The sequence below is a fragment of the Aotus nancymaae genome, unplaced genomic scaffold (assembly GCF_030222135.1).
Source record: "Aotus nancymaae isolate 86718 unplaced genomic scaffold, 86718_ANA_hifiasm-v0.15.2.pri h1tg000028l, whole genome shotgun sequence".
NCBI classification, from domain to species: Eukaryota; Metazoa; Chordata; class Mammalia; order Primates; family Aotidae; genus Aotus; species Aotus nancymaae.
The window spans coordinates 38363764-38384946 of NW_026988441.1; the positions used below are offsets into that span (position 1 = coordinate 38363764).

Genomic DNA, 21183 nt, shown 5'->3' on the forward strand with positions numbered 1-21183 from the left:
AGGCCTCTGGGATCCTGGTAGCAGACACCATATGGATAAGCTGCTGCTCTGTCCTGGAGTCCCCCCAGCATTCCTTTGACATCATTTATTGCCTGGCATAGGCGCATTCATTCATGTTTGTCAAGCGGCACCTGTGCTCTGTATTGGCAAGAAGTCTGCTGAGGGAAGCCTAGAAGTCTGGTTGGAGACCCCTCTGACCCCCACCTGCTCCCTTGTAGCCCCTGGGTCTTGTGCACGTCAGCCACCCCAGTGTTCGCCTTGGCTGTGCCCAGTGAATTGGGCCCCAGCGTGGCGAGGCTTCGGGGAGCCTGACGTGGGAAATGTCACCATCAGTGGGCTGCCTGCCTGTGGATGGTTGGCCCAGGGTCAAGACCAGAGTCTGTCCTGCTGCTGCAGGAATGGGATGGTGTCTGTTTGGTCATTTTGATGCTGTCCCTTTCTCTCCACCTCAGTGACTACCCACTTGGTCTCCCCACAGCCACCCTCACTCTCCCTTCCCCAAACTGTTCACTTTCAGCCTAAACCAACACCAGGCATCCCCTTGCCTTTTACGTTTCCCCAGCTCCTCAGCATGCCCACCGTCTGCCCCCACCCCACTTCACCCTGCGAGCTGTGCCTTTGAGCTGCTGCTGCTTTCCCTTCCAGTTCTTCTTGAGACCCCAGCACAGCACCCTCTTCTTGGGACCTCCCCTGGACTCCAGAGCAGACCAGGTCAATGCCAGGCGGAGTGCCTTCGTCATGATCGTGTACAGTGCATGCTTCCTGACTAATGTCTGGCTCCCCACAACTGGGGGCCCTGCAAAAGCAAGGCTCTGCCCACACCCTGCTCACCACGGAGGCACCGGTGCGCGGCCCACAGCAGGCACACACCAGATTCATAGCTGTGCTTGTGTGGCCTCTACTCTGGGCCCGGAGTGGTGAAAGAGGCCCTGGGAGCACCCGCACGGTCCATCAAAGTGCATGCAGGCCCAAGGCCCTGAGGCAGTGTTTCTTCCTTCAACATCACTTTTCAGGATGGACTCTCAGACCTCTAGCAACTCCAGACATCTTCCTCCCAACCGGTGCTCACTTAGAGATCCAGGTTGAGCTCTGGGATTCTTCTACCAGGACTGTCTCTGCAAAGAGCATGAGCAACGCGGCCCTTTTTGGTTGCCCTCTGGCCTGTAAACTTTAAAAAGTTACGTTAGTCTCGAACATTTGCAACTCAGGAGGTGCCACATTCCTGCAAGGCCACAGCTGATGGCGCCAAATAGCAGCTGCCATACTCTCCACCGCTCTCTCACTCCCATTTACACGCCCACTCTCCGTGAGTCTTGAAAGCTCCTTATTGATAATAAATGCATACAGCAGAGGGAACATGTCACATCATTCAGGGTGCATTTCACAAACCTAACACACCTCTGCATCCAGGCATCCAAGTCAAGACGCTGTTCTAAGTGATTTGATGTTCTCTGGAGTTGTTAGTTTTATCTGTATATGTGTTTAACTTATTACAAACAAATGTAGCTTGGTTTACTTTATGCCTATAGTGTTGGGGGGAAAAAAACTAATTTTTCTTTTTGCAGAAAAACCTGCCATTGCTCCGCCCGTCTTTGTGTTTCAGAAGGATAAAGGACAAAAGGTAAGGGGCTGGTACGTTTTCTCTTCACTTCGTTACTCTAATTTGTTCTCTCTTCACTGAGAGTCTCTTTTCCAGGTTGTGTTGCCAAGGCCACTTCTGCCCACAGACAGGGAGACCTAAGTGGAGGTCTTTACACCTTCACGTTGAGCTTGGAGGGAAAGGTCTGGTGGCTTTAGGTTATTGTGGAGCGAGGTTAGGTCTATTGTGGAAAGGGCTCAGAGAGCACAGTTTATTCCAACACTGTTAGAGAGTTTCTTTCTAATTCCTGACAATTTGTTTGAGAAATGCCACTGTACCTTAGGAAAACCAACAGCAGAGGGACAGTAGGGGCAAAGGGAGGAAGGAAGGGAGGGGGAAAGAAAGGAGGAGAGCAGTGGTGGTTACGGGGAAAGAAGACCTCTAAGGCTGGATTTATTGGCTTTAACCAACTTGCCATACATGCATTTAGGGTAATTGTTCATTTGTTTGCATTATATATTTATCCCCTGTCTCAGTGAAGTTGCTTCTTTCTCCCTTGGATGTGGGGTGTCTGGGTCACAGTGTGGTTGGAAGTACGTCGCCTGATTCATGGTGATGAGCTGGCAGCCTGTGGAAGGTCTGACTGGCGAGGCAGCTGGGTTCTGTGATAAGACATCAGTGGATGCTGTTTACCTTGAAGCCATTGGCTTCTCTTCCTTTCTGACAAATCAGTGTGGAAAGTCAGAGTTGCGTCAAAAGTTAGTTGGTGCTGTGTGGCAGTGACTCCCCAGTTTGCATGGGGATCCCCGACTGTTTATCCAGAAATAGTGTATGGTCCCTCCCAACTCGGCACTCCCCACCTAATACCCATCCCAACATTTTAGAGTGACCAAGCGTTGTGCTGAATTCCGTGCATTTTGAGGATGTCTCCATCTTGTTGGCAATAACAGCATTTGAGAATCTCATCAACTCCATGCTCTCTTCGGTCACCTCACAGGTGACTGGCTCCCAGGCTGGAAGCCGCTTTTCTGGTGATCTGGGATCCATGGCTACTGGTCTTAGATCCTGTCCCGAAGCCAGAGTTTATCTTCATGTGGCCCATTTTCCTGAGCAGTGTTCAAGTGTTCTGTGGGGGGGCGGGGCGGTGTGTGTTTGTGGGGTTGGGGAGAAGAGGAATACAGTTGCCCTAAATCTCCCCCAACACACCCCTCCCCGGATACCTGTGTGTTAGCATGGGCTTATCTACTAAGCTTGTAACTTTAATTCGTGAAACTTTTCCATTGTTAATTTTTTTGCTGAAGAGGAACCCAGAAATGTATGAGAACTTTATTCCAGTTTTGTTTTGGTTTTCCAGGTGGTATTTCCAAGATGAATCTGCCTCTGCTCTCTCCTCTCGCTTGGGCCCTGACCAATACAGCTTAATGACATGGTTTTATGCTTTGTCCTTTGGAGGTTCCATCAGTTTGAAAGGACTGGTGCATTTCCTCTAGTTTTAGAGAAAAGTCTGAGGAGTTGGGTGTGTTATAAGTAGAATTTTCAGTGCCGCAAAAGAAGTAGCACTCGAATATAAATTTCCTCCTCAAGGCAATTTACATCTATAGAAGGGTGCAGCTTATAGATGGAACAACGGCGAGCACACACCCGGACAAGGAGGGGAAGGGGTACTTATGCCTGACGGAGGTTGCCTCTACTGCTGTGTCATTCCCCTATTGGCTCGGGTTAGACCGCACAGTCTAGTCTAATTCCAATTGGCTATTTTAAAGGGAGCAGGGGTCTGAGCCGGAGTGGCGTGGTGGGTAGTTTGGTGGGAAGGACAGTTACAGGCAGGTCAGAGCGGGTAAGCAGGGGTCAAAGCAGTTGACTGGAGCAGGAGACCGGGATGAGTCAGGACGGAGCAAGGGACCAGGGAAACAGATGTGAACTACTGATTGGAACTGGTGGAAAGGTTGTTTACTGAAACTACAAGGAAATTGAACTTTAAAATAGAGAATGAAAGAATAAGAGAGCTGAAAATGCTGACATACTGATTCTTTGAGGTTCGCTATATCTAGCAGGTGTGTTAGAGCTCTGTTGGACATGTTACAGTCGTTTCTCAGGTGTTCAGTAAAATCAGGATTTTCTAGAATTTTCCATTTTATTATGATCGTCTTTTGAACCATTTTTATTTTAAAACAAAGATTAGGAAATTAAGGCATAGCACTGCTGCCTGTTTTTGTTTTGTTTTTTGCTCTTATTGTCTTATTTTACTTGTTTATGTATTTATTTATCTTTGAGAGACAGAGCCTCACTCTTTGGCCCAGGCCAGAGTACAGGAGCGTGATCATAGTTCACTGCAGTCTTGAACTCCTGGGTTCAAGCGATCTCCTGCCTCAGCCTTATGAGTAACTGGGACTGTAGGCACCACCACCACACCTGGCTGATTTAAAATATTTTTTTAGAGATAGGGTCTCTGTGTTGCCCAGGCTGATCTCGAACTTCTGGCTTCAGTCAGTTCTCCTGCCTCAGCCTCCCAAAGTTTAGGGTTATGGGCATGAGCCACCAAGAATAGAGCGACAGCCATCCCCTTTGCAGTAGCCCATGGCTGCTACAGCAGTAGTGTTTGGACAGAGACTGTGTGGCCTGCAGAGTCTTAAGATAATTTGGCCGGGCTCGGTGGCTCACGCCTGTAATCCCAGCACTTTGGGAGGCTAAGGTGGGCGGATCACCTGAGGTCGGGAGTTCGAGACAGCCTGACCAACATGGAGAAACTCTGTCTCTACTAAAAAATACAAGATTAGCCAGGTGTGGTGGTGTATGCCTATAATCCCAGCTATTCGGGAGGCTGAGGCAGGAGAATCGCTTGAACCTGGGAGGCGGAGGTTGCAGTGAGCTGAGATTGCGCCACTGCACTCCAACCTGGGCAACAAGAGCAAAAATCTATCTCAAAAAAAAAAAAAAAAGATATTTAGTATCTGATTCTTTGCAGAAAACGGTTTGCCACCCCTCGTTTAAAACAAATAATAGAAATCAATAATTCTTTAAATCTGAAGACTTAGGGCAACCAGCAAGATGAACAGTAACGTGTAATATTTGCTCAGATAAATATAAGTGCTTTGAAAGTCACTAGCTGCTGTGTCGGTACTGTTTTTACATCTAAGGGGGTTCTATTGCTTTGTCATTTGCAGGCTAATTTGCATGTATGACCTTCAGGGGGTCTATGCAAATTACATAAACAAGTTGGAGTTGAACCAGAAGGCCAACTAGGAGGGCATTTTAAAAATGCCAAGTATAGTTCTTAACAAAATAAAATAACTGCCCTCCAGCCTTGGGAGTTCAGCTGCCCACTTCTGTCACTCGCACTTCTGTGGCACCATCACCGAAGAGGCACATGGGAAACCTCTGTGCTGAGGGCAGGCAGGAGGAGCCTTCATGGGCATTTGCTTTGCTGTCAGACGACAGCGTCCACATGGCCCTGGAATCCTTTCTGCTACTCAGGAGTGAGGTGGAAAGTAAACATACAGGGCAGGCAGCTGGCTTTGCTTCTCCCTGGCTTTCTGGTCCACGGCCTGCAGGGAGCAGCCGCAATATTTGTCATAAATTAGGGTTTGAGGGCCCTTCTGGTTTCATTCTCTCTTGTGGAGATGATCAGCCTATCCCTGTCTTGTTGCTCTCTAGAAGTCAAGCTGGGAGTGAGCTGTTAGAACTGCTGTGATGGGCCGGGCGCGGTGGCTCAAGCCTGTAATCCCAGCACTTTGGGAGGCCGAGGCGGGTGGATCACGAGGTCAAGAGATCGAGACCATCCTGGTCAACATAGTGAAACCCCGTCTCTACTAATACAAAAAATTAGCTGGGCATGGTGGCGCGTGCCTGTAATCCCAGCTACTCAGGAGGCTGAGGCAGGAGAATTGCCTGAACCCAGGAGGCGGAGGTTGCGGTGAGCCGAGATCGCGCCATTGCACTCCAGCCTGGGTATCAAGAGCGAAACTCCGTCTCAAAAAAAAAAAAAAAAAAAAAAAAAAAGAACTGCTGTGATGTTTTTCTGAGGCAGTGTCCCGTCCTCCTCCCCTCCCTCCCCCCGGCCTTTGTGCTTCAACATTTCGTTTTGAAAAATTTCAAATCCTTGGAAAAGTATGATACCACAAACACATGGGAATCCTGCATTTGGCTTCGCTGTTAACATTGCTGCCCGCAGCTCTGATACTGGAAGTTGTGCCCACGTGACATTCCTCTTCTGAATTATTCCTCGGGTGTCTCATAGGGATAAGGCCTTTCTCCTGTGTGGCCTTACTACCATGTTACTTCTTAAAAAATGTTAATTCAGTGATATCCTCCAATATATAGTCTATGTTTTAAGTTGTCCTAATTGTCCCTCAGATGTCACTTGTAGTGACCTTAACAACCTCTTGATCCCCAAAGATCAAGAAGTCTCATCAACTTTGGGACCAGCTGACTTACCTTTCAGTAAAGGAGATCTCAGACCACCTGATGGGGTGCAAGTAAAAGAGCTCTTCCTCTCCCCCATCCCTCCCTCACACCCTTCAAAGGAGACAGCTCCGTACGCTCAGGTTTTATTGCTGAATCATGATTGAGAAAAAGGATTTGGAGTTGAAAAGGCCTTAAGCTGCTAGCCCAGGAGTGTTTTGTTTTTGTTCAGTGGCAAAGCCACACAGCAGTTTTCAGATCCTGTTGATGGATCTTTGCGCGTCAGCACACTACCGGTTGGGACTGTGGCCTGCGTGTGGGTGCCGGTGGCATCACTGAGCTTTGGGTCAGGTTGCCAAATCCCACTATTGTTCCAGGGTAGAAAAAACCGTGTATGGTTTTAATTGTAGTCCTAGCGCCTAAAATGAAGTCATGGCCAGATTGGCAGCACAGGAGTGTTATTTACTGCCTTCCCGTGCCTGGGCTTCCTGGGGAGGGCTCTGCTGTAAATGCACATTTACAGGCACCATTGTTGGGGGCCGGCAAAAATGAAACCTTTCTTAACTGCCTTGGATAGAGGTAAAGTTCTTTCTTTTTTCTTTTTAATGTGAAGAGAATGTAAATATACTTGTGTGAGCTATTCCATTATTTGTAAACACTAAACGTTTATTTCATTTCCTCTCTCTCCAGAGCATTTGTTAACCTGAAGCGGGGAGGCCTTGAGGTTACGCTAACAGAATCATGCCCATTTGGTAAAATGACAGAAGGCAGTTACAGAAAGGCTATTTAGCAGAAAGTACAGTATGACTGAAAATGTGCTCGTAGAGTATTTAGACCTATTTTTGTGGCTTACTGTTAGGGTGACGGGCTTAGCCCTGGTACATGTGGTTCTTGCCAGCCATGTGAATTTTAGGATGAGGTCAAAGACTGACAGAATCTTGATGTCCGATTTTACCAGGCATGTTGAAAACCCCAGGCCTTATCTTGGTTCTTTAGAGCTTACTCTTCCTGCCCAGGAGAAATGCTAGGACCTGGGTAGAAAATGCTGGAATAACATTGGTTAATTCTCCCAAGAAATTTTCTAATCTGAGAAAGGAAGTGATGTAATACTTCTCAACACTTGGACTAATCCTTTTTACCCAAAGATGATGAATTTCATCCTGTTTTTATGTCAGGATTTCTACTTTATGACTTTCTTCTTGGTCCTCCTGTTTAGCATTTTGAATTACACGAGGGTGTTTGAATATTTACATTTCAAAAGCAGGCCTTGCAAAGAATTCAGGTGGTTCTAATTAGAGATAGGCAGTACCCCACAGAGCTCTGGGTTTAATTTTTCTCTTGTGAGGTGTTAGGTGTCTAACCATAAAGTAGCACCAGACATGGGTGGCCAGACCGACCACAGTGCCCTGTGCAGGTTTGGAGAGCAGCTGGTCTGTGGATCTGCCCTGGGTAGAGAGAGGCGACAGCGTCCTTTTGAGACGTGAGGATTGCTTTTGCTTTCCTAGGAATTTGTGAACGTTCCCTTACATCCTCTTTCGGTAGTTCCTTTCCTCCTCCAGATCCCTACTTTTTAAGTAGTGCCCAAGCCCTGTCTAAAGAGATAAGCCGCTTCACACTCAGAAGAAACACCGCCATGTCCACAGGGAGACGGGACAGCACTGTACTCGTTTAGGTCACCAAGTACGAGAAATGGCTCCATGTCATTAGACAGTGCCAAGAGGGAGGTTTGGGGACTGGAGCCTGTCTGTTTTAGGACGCCAGGTGTATAACCCATTTCTCAAGGAAAGAGTCTTGGAGTTATGGCCACAGAGCTCTCAGCCCATCGAAGCCCTGCCGGAGTCCCAAGAACCACCTTAAAGGATGCCGGGTGTTGTACTGTGGGGAGGAAGACTCCAGAACCGGCTGCTCTCAGCTTGGCAGCTTTCCAATGAGCTCTTGCCCGGGGTGTTGAGGATGCACCTGGGAGAATCCTAGGCCCAAGGGCTCTGCGGATGTGCCCCCCTCCTCCATCTGAACCACCCGCCTACCACTGATGCAAAAACCAGCTGTCGGTGTCTGTGTCACCCTACACCTGCACTCACTGAGGTGGGAAAGCACTTTCTGTGTCCTGGGTGTAAGCAGAACAAATGGAAAGTGCCAGAAGAACTGTAGTAAGAAACAGAAGCCCTTGACCCCCGCCTCCCTGGTTTCTCCCTAACTGTAGGGTTCCAGCCCCACCTTCCCCTGTCCTAAAGCACAGAAATGGTGCTGATGGCCAACTCCCCGACTTCGGTATTTCTGAGATACTAAAGGAATTTAAATCTTTTGCATGATCATCTCTGTTCCTTGATCACCAAGGCCCATAAGCTGAGTAGCTCCTTGTCAGGCAGACTATAGTTTTGGAAACAAGGGTCCTGCTTCTCACACACCGCAGAGCTCCTTGCAAAGTCACATGGCACCCAGTTCCACTCTCACTTTCTCTTTTGTCAGCCATGAGAGCTGGTTTTATTGAGCAGAACCCAGCAGCAAGTGCCTGCTCTCCCCACCATCCTTCCAGGCACAGGAGCTGCTGCAGGCCAAGCCATCTCCAGCCTTTGACCCCTGCCCGCCCTCCCTGCTGTCTGGTGCAGCCTTTATTCACATTGAAGGAAAATTGTCTTTTGTGCTCCCAGTCCCCTGCAGAGCAAAAAGACTTGTCGGATTCGGGAGAGGAGCCTCGGGGGGAGGCTGAGGCCCCCCACCATGGCACGGGTCACCCCGAGTCAGCTGGCGAGCATGCCCTAGAACCTCCTGCCCCTGCTGGCGCCTCAGCCAGCACTCCTCCGCCTCCCGCTCCTGAAGCCCAGCTTCCTCCTTTTCCGCGAGAACTGGCAGGGGTAAGTCCACACCTACCTGGCACTCCTATTGCCCAAGGAGACGCCAACCCAGACCGGCCCCTTTCCCCTTGGGTCCCTCAGATCCTGGCCCTAGCTCACTGTAATAGGCTGATGGTATCTTAAAAGATGACAAGGAGGCTGGGCACAGTGGCTTATGCCTGTAATCCCAGCACTTTGGGAGGCCGAGGCGAGTGGATCACCTGAGGTCAGGAGTTCGAGACCAACCTGGCCAACATGGTGAAAACCCCGTCTCTACTAAAAACACAAAAATTAGCTGGGCATGGTGGCGCATGCCTGTAATCCCAGCTACTCGGGAGGCTGAGGCAGGAGAATCACTTGAACCCAGGAGGCGGAGGTTGTGGTGAGCTGAGATCGTACCACTGTACTCCAGCCTTGGCGACAGAGTGAGGCTCCGTCTCAAAAAAAAATGACAAGGATTTCTTCCAACTCTCTTTAATTTGTGCTGCTAAAAAGTCAGGGAAGATCAAGTCCCTTTTTAGCCTTTTCTAAATTGGGGAATATATACCCACAGCAAGAGGTGAATCCTGTTTCCCGAAAAAGACATGAGGGGTCAGGAGGAATTCAGTCATGTGAAGTAGAACCTTCCAAACCTGATCTGACCCCTTCACCCTCCTTCCATTTTTCTTTCTTGTTTCCCTGAATGTGGGCATTGAAGTTTAGCATCTTAGAAACCCAAGAAGCTAAGGCTTCCTTTGATATCTAGGAAGAGGCGCTCTCCAACACAGATTGCTTTGCAAGACTGATTGTGTTTGGACTGTGGTTAAGGCGGTGAACTGATTGTCTTCAATCAAAGCAGGAAGAAGAAAAGACTCTTCCTTTGAACCCAGAAGGAAACCCCTGAGCCCTTTATCTTTGTATTAAGAAGCCTTTTGAAGATTATAGGTGGAGAAGACTGTGAACGCTCAAGAAATGTCTTGGGTTTTTGAAGTTTGATAAATTGGGAAAGGTAAACATTATCCTACATTCAGGATTGAAAACTCCATCCTCTAGGTAACTCATAACAGAAGACCCCTATTCTCAGGACAGGGAAAAAGGACTCTTAACAAGAAAAGAAGGGACCCAGCTCTACCTGCCTGAGCACCAGGCAGCCTTCCAGCCTGGCACAGTCCCGAACCTTACCCCAGACCTCAGTGATTCCTTCTAGCACACACCAGTCTCCCCGTTTTTAAGGAAACTCTTAATATTCAGCTACAGCCACCAAACCCCAGGACACTCAAGAAACACTGTTTCGCCACGGGTGGGTTGGAGTCTTGTGTTAACATTTTGGAAGAGTCAGTGTGTGATGGAAAAAGAAGCAACAGTCTTTACTGTTTGCCAGAGGCTATGAGGGGAATCGGCAGTAGTGGCCTTTGTGGCACAGAAGTAGGTTTGAGGTAGCGAGACATGGGATCCACGGAAAGGAGTCCAGCCAGGAGGCACTTGTCCTACAGTGCACTGGGAGCACAGCCCTCCCACGAACGCATGTGACAGCTGCCAGAGCGAGAATTAGGAGGTGGCTGCGCCTTTCTTTTATTGGCAGACCAGCTGCTGGAAACTTCTCCTGAGTCAGGTATGGTGGATCTCTGCACCTCTGGTCTTTGAGAGCACAGGAAATGGTGTTCTCAGGTTTCCATCTTCAGCTCTCTGGGAACAGATAGTTTTTAGGGTCTATCCCAGAGGTGCCTGGGTTTGAAAAATGCAGCCCACATAGCTCTCCAGCTACAGAGGTGATAGGTTCTGGAATGAGAGTAGCAAACAGACAAGTGGATCACAGAACTGTTGTGGCAGCAGGTGCTCTTCGAGAGCACACAGGCTGTTCTGTGCCCTGCATACTTCTCACAGAGCCCGTGCTGGAGTGTCCGGAGGGGCCTCACCTCGTCCAGGTATTCACCTCTGGGGCCTGGCCAGCCCAGGTAGATCTCAGCATCCTGATTCTTAGGGACTTTGGGTCTGAGGCTCTGATCCTGAGAAATTCAAGCACTCCCCCACACTGGCAGGTGAAAGGTGAAGCTATATGGCAGAGAGCCTTGGGATGAGCTCATAGTCACCGTGGGAGAGCCAGGATTGGGGGCTGAGGGGATCTGTGTAAATGTTCCAATATAGCACTGGTGGCCACGCCTATTACATGCTCCTTATAGTTTTAGCATTGGCAACTTTTCGGATGCCCACTCTTGGAAGCCACTTGTGACAACTCTGAGCCGTCCAGGGCTCCTTCCCTCAGGCTGTCTGCAGAGAATACCCTGGCTGGTTGCTGAGGGCTCCCATTAATTGGCTTTCTCTACTAATCAGGCCTTCTCAGAGCCCAGAGCAAAATAAACTTTATTTTAGGTTCGTTAGGCCATAGATCAAGTCAGATGGAACCCAACCCCAGCTGCTTCTTGGCCTGAGAGTTTTCTTTGATGAACTTAGACCGTTTTCGTTTGCATCAGAGGAAATTTGGGTCTCACTGTGTATCACACTGGAGTTCAGGAAACCGCCCCCATGTTACCCGGCAGGTCTCATCCATCACATCTAGTTGGCTTTATTCCACAGTCTCTTGGGGGGAATGTAAAGCTGAGAGCTCTTGGCGATAAATAGTGGCTCGCTGAACTGTTGCTTATAAAGGGCCTTTATCATCTTTCAGTCTTGTCAGAACCCTGGCCATGGAAGACTCAGTACCAGGAAAAAGTCTCTATATATCAGACTCCCTGGCTCTCAGAAGACAGTCTGAAGAAGACGAAACCACATCCCAGTTAAGTTCTCTGTTTGATCCAGAGAAAGCAGGCAGCTCTGGGCACTCAATCTGAGCCTGCTGGAATTGTACTGGACTGAAGCTCCCTGCCAAGGCCCTGCCGAGCCTCAGACATGTTTATTAGACCCACCAGGGAGCTTAAGACGGTTCTGGAATGAGTCCCCCTGGCCAGACAGCTTCCCCCCACCTTCCAGTCCCTACACAGGATTTGGCCCTCAGCACCCCTCAACATTCAGACCTGTGGAAGCCGCCTCTCACTTGGTTTTCTCAGGGCCTGCCCTTTTGACAAGAATTTCTGAGCTGGTTGCGTCAGTCACAGAATAAAAAGCATTGAACTGGCCCACAATTCCTTTTGCGTCCCAGGCATCCAGCCATAACCAGCCAGATTTTCTAACTTGTCAGACTCACTGAGGCCCTGGTAGACCACATGGTTGCCATGGTTTTCTAGAGGGACTTTATCTGAGGTGGCCTTGCTTTCTGGTCTTTCTCAGGGGACCGGGTAGACAGTGCCATTCCCTCCTGTTTCCTCCTTGTTCGTCTTTGTATCCGTCGGGTCGGCTTCTGAAAGCGCTGTCCCCTTCCTTGGGCCGCCTTGGCACCCGTGTCCTCCTTGAGGCCACACCAGGCAGTCTCACAAGAGCTGCGTGTTTTGGACAGGGCAATTCTTAATAAACGTGACAACCATGATTTTCACTGTTTCATTCCTTATGCAAAGAACAAACACTTCCCACCCCTGCATTCCCATTCCAGATGGGATGTGCCCCCTTGTCTTGTACTTAGCAACAGGGACTCACGTACCTCACAGAATTGAGCTACTTCCTGCGAGGTCCCCATGGCTCCTGATGGGAGCTTGCTGCGTGGTCAGCCACCACCCTGCCGGCAGGGGCACATGATCAGCACTCTGGCCAGCCTGCAGCCAGAGCTGCTGGAGGGCTTCTTCATCTTTTCTCATTATTATTAATCTGGGATGTTGAAATGGGTGCTGACCCAGCATTCCCGGGTGTCGTCCTGAAGTTCTGCCCCTCGCAGGCAGTGTGGATCTAGTTTGGGAAATGCGGAGGAGGAGGAGGAGGAGGAAATGAGGCTCTCGTGTCCTGCTTCTGTCCTCGCTTCTCCCCAGTAAGCTGGAGTCCTTGGAGCTTGCGCTTTTGTTTTTGTTTTTTTGAGCCGGAGTCACTCTGTTGCCCAGGCTGGCGCAGTCTTGGCTCACTGCAACCTCCACCTCCTGGGTTCAAGCGATTCTCCTGCCTCAGCCTCCTGCCTAGCTGAGATTATAGGCATGCATGCGCCACCATGCCTGCCTAATTTTTGTATTTTTAGCAGAGACGGGGTTTTGCTATGTTGTCCAGGCTGGTCTTGAACCCCTGATCTCAGGTGATCTACCTGCCTAGTCCTCCCAAAGTGCTGGGATTACAGGCGTGAACCACCACACCTGGCCTGGAGCTTGCTCTTAAAATCCTCCTGAGCTCTGGTTGCAGACCTCTGGGGGCTGACCCCGAGTGTGTCCCAGACATTGTTCAGGACCAACCCCTGAGGACCCCTGCCTTGTTTGGGATGAGGGGTGGCCCCAGACTGCCTTGAGACCAAACAGGTCCAGATTCCTGGACTGCCGAGTCCAGGAAATGGAAAATATTTGTGGAGCTTTAATGTTTGTGAAGCTGACTTTGGCCGTGTGCGGGGCTGGGTGGCTTAAAGGGGCTTCCTGCACCCCAAACCTTTGCTTGCCTTGGGGAAGACAGCATGAGCTAGCTGGACAGCAAGCTCCAACGTCTCCTGAGAGGAGAGGCCCTCCATCCCAGCAAGGTACAGGGTGAGGAGGCCTGGACGAGGGCAGAGGGCAGGCGGCGCCTCAGGTGAGCAGCGGGTTAGGAGTTCTAGAAGAGCCAGCTTGTCCACAGGTATGTGCTCTGTCTTCTTGCTTCCCTCCTCTGGCTCTTAGTGGAGAGTTGCTGGCAAGAGGTTCTCCCGGGGTTGGACTCTTCCTGTGTTGTCCTTCCCAGGCCTTGGCTTCCCTGCCTTTCCAGGACCAAGAGAAGAGATTTGGGGCACGGATTTGAGGGTCTCCTGAGGTCAGGGGTCAGGCAGCATCTGAATCTTACCTGCCTAGGCACCCGTTCTTCTCAGGGTCACTGAAGGGGACATCATGGGGGACACAGACTCCACCCATGCAGCAAGTCCTCAGCAAGCGCCTTCTGTACAGGGTGTTCTGGGTGTCCTGGGTGGATGAACTGTGTTGTAGGAGACACCCCTGACATCATTTCCCTCTGTGATAGAACAAAACAGGGTAGCTCCAGAGAGGGCTCATGAGGGGCTGTGGGGATAGGGAGTAAGTGCATGCTTACCCTAGAGGTGGCACTCACAGCATCTCAGACACGCAAGGACCTGGAGGGAGGGTGCTCACGCCATGGAGGAGCAGCACTCAGTGAGGCAGAAGTAGTCAACATGTTCAGATAACAGGATGCCACATGGCCAGAGCCTGGCGGCTGAGGGGACCCCGTGCTTGAGAAGTTCACTAAGGCAGGATGGAAGGGTATGTTCTCTGGGGGCTAGAGCTAACGGGACTTGCTGACAGGTTGGAGGTGATGGGTGAAGGGGAGAATGAATCCAGAATACCTGGGAGCACCACAATGTTTCCGGGGCTGCTCCGGAGCCTCAAGCCTCACTCTTGACCTGGACACGCTGCTCTGGGGAGAGCATCCGTAGCATTCACGATCCCTGAGAGGCGTGGTGTAGTGTGAAAAGAGCCCCCAAATATGCAAAGCAACCACGGACAAAACTGAAGGGAGAAACAGTCTAGTCAACCCTAAGAGTTGGAGACTGCAGTACCCCACTTTGAGTAATGAATAGAACATCTAGACAAGATCGGCCAGGAAACAGGACTTGAACAGCACTACCAACCAACCAGACCTAACAGACATGTAGGACACCCCACCCACACAGCGGGGTGCACATTCTCAAGTGCACATGGAAAGTGCTGCATGGGAGACCATTTGTTAGGTCACAGAACCCACCTCCAATGTAAAAGGATTGAAATACAGAGTAAGTGCTCCAACCACAAGGAGATAAAATTGTAAATCAAAAACAGGGAAACTAGGAAGTTGACACGTGGAAATTAACCTAGATAACCAGTGAATCAAAGAGTTAGGCTTGGAGGCGGCGGAGGAAACATCCCATGCAGGGGTGAAGAGACACGAGGGAGCTCGGGGACCCGCTCCCCCCACCCCCGATAAGGCTAGACTCAACATCTTCTCCAGCCTCTCCATGGACTGCAGGGGACCTAGGATGCAGTGTCTTTTTGTTAAACAAATGCCAATCGGGCTCCTATTGTGAGGACCAGTGACACGACTCCCAGGATCAGAATAAGCCGCAGAGGAAGAGTCTAAGGGGCCTAGAGGTCATCTCACCAAGGGGTTCGTTCTCGCCTGATGGAAAAGGAGGGCATCACTGGATGAGAGAGCAGGTCGTCTACAGAGGCCAAGGAGAGTGTGGCCATCTGCTGGTCCCAGAAGTCATTCAGGAAGGGACATACCACCCAGGACCAGGGAGGCCACCGTGTAAAGATTTTGGTACAGTTGAAATGCTCATTGGATTAAAAGGGGAGAGAAAAGCCTAGAGCCACAGGATAGGACTTGGACCTGGGGATGACCTGGGCCTGCTGTTAGGAACAGGTGGGAGGACAGGGAAGGCCGGGGAAGGCAGAGGTGAGGCGAGCAGTTCTGCGTCCGAGGAGACTGGGCTGTGCAGAGGTGGCTGGCCTCAGACAGGAACCTGCACAGAGCATTTGGAGGCCAAAGCCAGCCTGCAGTGCTCTGGAGGGCATGAGTTACCCCAAGGGAAAGGAGGCTGTGCCAGCTGTCGTTTCTCAGAGCTGCCTGTGCTAGGAGGCTGATGTAAGTAAGGGCCGGTTAAGGGCAGTAGCTGGCCCTGGCATGGGACGCCCAGGCTGGGCTGCATGAGCGAAGGCTTTGGCAACCCAGGTGGGCAGATGCTGGTTCTCTGTGTTTCTCTCACCTTTGCTTGCTGAGTATGAGGATGAGCGATAGCTGGAGCCTGTACCCACCCCACTGATGTTACCCAAGAGCAGAGATGATAAGCTGGTGACAGCTCAGTACTATCAGATGCAACCCCAGGTCACCCCCAGTCCAGATCCCTGGCCTCCTAGCTGCACCCAGGAGTCACTCCACACCCCTGACTCCTCGTTCAAGCCTGCCCTGAGCGCTAAAGCCATACTCCCAGTGTAGCCTCAGGGCTTGACATCGGTTGGGAGTTTTGCTTCATCAGGTGTGGGTCTTGAGCATTGTAATCATCTGCTCCCAGTGCACAGGGCACCAGGCTGAGCATCTTACCTGCCCTGCCTATCACCTCATGCCCCTGTGAGGGAGGCACTAGCATCCCCATTTTCCAGGTGAGAAGGCTGAAGCCTGGACAAGGTATGGTTTCACCCCTAGAAAATGGCAGAGCTGGAATGACAGTTCTTCCAGCCTTCAAGAGGCGGCAGAAACTAAGCAACCTCTGCACCCCTCGTGCCCTTGTCCTGGCTACAGTTGTTGCTGACTCTAGGGCCAGCCTGCTTGATGGCATTTCGTTTTGGACTCTGGTATTTTCACAGCTGCCCCAGTGACTAATAGAACCCAGTGTTGTGTTACAAGGATTTTGTGTTTCCTACACATTTTGATGATGTCATCTCATGGGGATAGTGATAATCAGCCCTCACTCGCACAGTCCCCTGGGACCATTTCCCAAGCCCTCTTGGAACACAGGCCTCAAGCCAGAAGCTCAGGCTTGCTTTTCTGACACAAACCCATGTTGTCAGCTCACACAGGAGGATAGAGTCCAGGTTAGGATTTTTCTTAACTGTCGTGAGTGAGCTGTGTGACTTCAAGTAAATGTCCTACCTTCTCTGGGCTCTTACTGCCACACATTCCAGCCCTGGGCCTGTAAGCTAAGATGGTGTTTACATTTTTTAAAGGATTATAAAAGCGAAAACAAAGAAGAATATATGACAAAGACCAAATGTGTCCCACAAAGCCAGCAGTACCGACCATCTGGCCCTTTATGGGACAATGCGCTGCCCCAACTTTAGAAGGGTCTCCCTCGGCTCCTGTGCTCTTCGGTCTTATTTATTGCAGTTTGCTTTCCCAGACCACTCTGCAGTCTGCAAAGCGCTTTCACATGCATCATCTTCCGTAAGCTCCGGCAGCTCGTCAAGGCAGGCAGGCCTCATTTGGCTAAACTTGACCTCTGAGGAGCAGTTTTGAAAATAAGAAAATTGGCTTTTCTGCTTGCTCTTGCGGGGAGTACACTGGGAAGAGTGGCACTCACTTGTCACTGTGCTTCTGGCAGCCAAATTCTGAGACGGGACATAAATGAGGGATTGTGTTTGGGGAGAGGGTCAACACTACTCATTTTAAATTTGGGTTTTGTTTGTTTGAGATGAGATGTGTCCTTCAGGCTGGAGTGCAGTGGCACGATCATAGCTCATTGCAGTCTCAGACTCCCGGGCTCAAATGATCTTCCTGCTTCCGCCTCCTGGGGAGCTGCGGCTACAAACATTAACTCCCATGCCCAGCTGATTTTTGTATGGTTGGGTTTTTTGTAAATACAGAGTCTCGCCATGTTTCCCAGGCTGGTCTCAAACTCCTGGGCTCAAGAAATCCTTCTGCCTCAGCCTCACTGCACCAAGCCCATTTTAAGTGGTGTGGTTTTTCGTTTATTTATTTATTTATTTTTAGACAGCGTTTCACTCAGGCTGGAGTGCAGTGGCATGATCTCAGCTCACTGCAGTCTCAGCCTCCTGGGCTCACACGATTCTTGTGCCTCAGCCTGCAGCTGGGACTACAGGTGTGCACTACCACGCCCAGCTACTTTTTTTTTGTCTTTTTAGTAGAGACAGGGTTTCACCATGTTGGTCAGGCTGGTCATGAACCCATTTTAAGTCTTGGTTGCTAGTTGTTCACACTCTAAAGCTGAAGGTTGTGGAATAGGGAATTCTTCAGGCCCCTCCCCTCAGCCTGTGACTTGGCTTTGTCTTTGATGGTTCTGTTCTAAACGCTTCACAAGCGGGCTTTGGTCCAAAACATCCAAGCTCTCGCTTGCTCTGGGAATAACAGCCCACCTTGAGACAGGGATGTGCTCGGTAGAATGTTCCACGGCAAGGAAGGGAAACCACTATCCAGTGTGACCAGACCGTTTTACACAATTCCTCTGCCCTCAAGGGCGGAGATGGTCGCTTTTCAGCTCTTGGCAGGATTAACCGGGTTTAGAGGAGGTTCAGCTCTGTTTGAGTTTGGGGGTGGCGGGCTAGTTAGCATAACCTGTGGAGAAACAAGAAACTGATCTGGGTGCTGCGGGTGCTTTCCCAGCCACTGAGAGGATTCCTTGGCATGCGTTTGTGAAGCCGGGTGCAGAGGTTCATCGGGGGATTTTTGAGCTTCACGCTGAAATCCTGGCTCAGATTCAGGTGTTGGGCTCCGGGAGTTAGCTGCCTGCGGTGCATGTTGGGATATTTTTTACGGAGCCAAGAGTTGCTCGGTTGCCGTGAGCCTAATGCCCTCTGACCCTGGCTGTGTGCTCCTTGTTTCAGAGGTCAGCTGGCGGCTCCAGTCCTGAAGGCGGAGAAGGTAAGGAGCTCTCTAACACCTTTGACCATCTTCGGTTGTTGTAAAAACGGAAGCAACCTGATTTTTCTCCTCCTCTTCTCATCATTTTCTGTAGATTCTGATCGAGAAGATGGAAATTACTGTCCTCCTGTCAAGCGAGAAAGAACGTCCTCTTTAACCCAGTTCCCACCCTCACAGTCAGGTAAAATATGCAAACTTACCAAATGCTGAAAACGTTTATGCTTACAAAGCCACCGTTTTCCTCAGCACCACGTGTCCTCCGCTGTGTCCTTCCTCCCTGGCTCCAGTTAGAGTCGATCTGAGGCTCAGGCTTGGTCAGTGAGGTGAGAGCTTGCCAGAGTGCAGCACCAGGTGTCACTGTCTAGAATCAGCAACACTGATGGCATGGTGAGAAGTGTGGCCTGAGGAAGACTGAAGAGATCGTCCCTCTGAAATGGAGGAAAGGGGTTGACTGCTGAGGGCCCTGTTGGGGCCTCTGTTAATGACATCTCTTTCCAAGGCTGGGCACAGACTGGGAGTGTAGGGGAGGGCTGTTCTCCTGACCCTTCAGCTGCGTGCCCAGCACAGGAAGTCCAGTGCAGTCGCCCAGACATGCACATGCATGTTCACACACACACTAACCAGCAAGCCAGGAGGCTCTAGCAGAGGCCTGCGTGCGATGCTGTGAACTCCCAGAAGACAGGAGCTTGCAGTGGCCTGGAAGGGTGGGCCCGGCTCAGACTGTGGAGCAGGGCAGGCTAAAGAGCTTGGAGGCCCTGGGCGTGAGGTCTGGTCTGAGCACAGGCATGGAGGTCCGAGTGTGGACTCATACACAGGCTGGTACAGGAGAGAGGTTCAGGGGGCAGACAACGCCATCACTGCTACTTAGCGGGACACTCAGAGCCCGGCCTCCTGCCATGGGGACACCCCGGAAGATCTGAGGGTAAATGCCACCACAGGCATTGTCTGATGACCTCTGTCTTAGCTGTCTGTAGCACCAACGTGGAGAGACGTGAGGGTCTGGAGAAGTTCTCCGGTTACCCGACTGAAATCCATTTCGTGTAAATCATTTTACAGTCATGAACCTTTAGGATGTCAAGTTGTTTCTGCTTACTGCAGTCACGCATGTGTTAATAGGAGCGCATAGCCTAGGAAGCCAGCGTTCTTCCGAAGTCGCCCCTCCACACACTCGCTTTCATACCCCTTTCCAGTAGTGTTGACTTTTGACGTGGCCACGTCCTTTTGCACGGCTGCGTTAGGTTCTCCTGTGCTGTTACACTGTCATCTGCTGACCGGATATTGTGGAACTGTTGGATGGCCTGCAGTCCAGGCTGCAGTTGACGTCCTTTATTTAAGGATCTCTGCGCCCTTGGACGAGTGTTCTGTGGAATGAGGGAGCTTCACCTGCTTGTTGATTTTATTCCTTCCCCATCACTGCCCACTGCTGAACCACGCTTGCTGTGTCAAAAACCAGTGTGGAGAAGAGGGGGTGTTGTGCTGTGAATGTAGGCTAAAGAGGCGAGGGGCTGCCAATCATTCTTCTCCCCTGGCCCGCCTAAATCACCTCCCGTCCAGCACGGCAGCCCCCAGGAGACACTCAGCTCTTGATCTTTAGGGTAACTGGAGGTGTGAGGGCACCAGTCATTTGGACAGTGATGTCTTTGGTTCCACTCTGCATAGAGTGAATTCTTCACCTCCGAATTCCACTTTATTTGTGGAAACCTGTTGGCCGGCCCACACCCTGGGAAGCAGTTGCCCTAGTGAAGTAAGATCTTAGGTGAGGGAGGGGAACCCCATGGGCAAGCCTCAACAGGTGAGAAGGAGTCAGGGCTCCCACGTGGCCTGGAGCATCCGGCACCTCCCTGCCCTGCCCTGCCCTACTTCCTGCCCCTGCAGCAGTGCAGGGACAAGGTGGTATCCCCAGTAGACCAGAGTTGACTTGTAGTCATCAGACAGATGAAGGCCGTTGAGCCGGAGACCCTCATAATGCCGCAGAGAGTCTTGGGGTTTGCTTTTCTAGGGGAAAGACTGAATGCCCTGTTGGCTTGCTGTCCCGTCTCCTCCCCTGGGACATGAGATCCACCCCTCAGGTGGAAGAGGTGATCTCTGTGGATCTACCCCACCCACTCATGCTATTTTTCCTCCTGTTCCCTCCCCCGCCTGCACCTCCTTGCTGACAGTATCAAAAAACAATGTTATTATGCCATCAAGCTTCTGCGAGCCATCTGCAGGCAATTCCGACTCAGAGCCAGGTGAGCCCCCACCCCTCTGCCTTCCCGCCCAGCCTGGGGGTTCTCCTGGGAGGAAAAGCAATTGGTGTTGGAAAATCAGATTTCACCGGGCATTTAAAGTCAGTTCTTTTTCAGCTGTTAAATTTTTCCCCCCAGTTCTTCAGCTCGTAGTTTGGGGGTCTCGCATGAGATGAGGTTTCAGAACCCCTTAAATTTCTGTTTCTGCAAGCAGGGCCTGCTTGCATGGAGCTTTAGGTCCTTTAAAAACAACCTGTGAGGTAATGTATTACTCATTTCTCAAAATTTTATACAAGTAATGCATTCATAGTAGGGAGGGTGTTATTTGTTTTGTTTTTTTGAGATGGAGTTTCACTCTTTTTGCCCAGACTGGAGTGCAATGGTGTGATTCAGCTCACTGCAACCTCCGCCTCCTAGGTTCAAGGGATTCTCCTGCCTCAGCCTCCCCAGTAGCTGGGATTACGGTCAGACACCACAACACCAGGGTAATTTTGTATTTTTTAGTAGAGGCGAGGTTTCACTTGTTGGCCAGGCTGGTCTTGAACTCCTGACCTCAGGTGATCTGCCCACCTCGGCCTCCCAAAGTGCTGGGATTACAGGTGTGAGCCACCACACCTGGCCCATAATTTTTTTTTAATGTAAATCAGAAATACAGCAAGTAAAAAGAATCCCTGTCCCTTCCCTACTCACCCTGCCATCCCAAAGGTAACACCTGTGAAGTTAGTGATTTTCCAGACCCCTTTTCTGTGTATTAAATTCTCACATTAAT

The 21183-nt window shown here is 50.6% G+C and overlaps 1 protein-coding gene across 17 annotated transcripts in view; it reads left to right on the forward strand.

Annotated features, from left to right (window-relative positions):
- Nucleotides 1-21183, forward strand: part of RANBP3 (RAN binding protein 3) — a 60792-nt gene that overhangs the window by 17808 nt on the left and 21801 nt on the right. For 4 of the 17 annotated variants that reach the window (XM_012436063.2, XM_012436064.2, XM_012436061.2 and 1 more), the window contains exons 2-5: nucleotides 1566-1621; nucleotides 8632-8835; nucleotides 18150-18186; nucleotides 18281-18367. In XM_012436063.2, coding sequence (XP_012291486.2) covers nucleotides 1566-1621; nucleotides 8632-8835; nucleotides 18150-18186; nucleotides 18281-18367 — 384 coding nt within the window. Of the gene's footprint in view, nucleotides 1-1565; nucleotides 1622-8631; nucleotides 8836-9649; nucleotides 9803-18149; nucleotides 18187-18280; nucleotides 18368-20345; nucleotides 20418-21183 lie in introns of those variants that run through there. The other 13 variants (XM_012436071.2, XM_012436070.2, XM_012436067.3 and 10 more) reach the window with 7 other exon arrangements.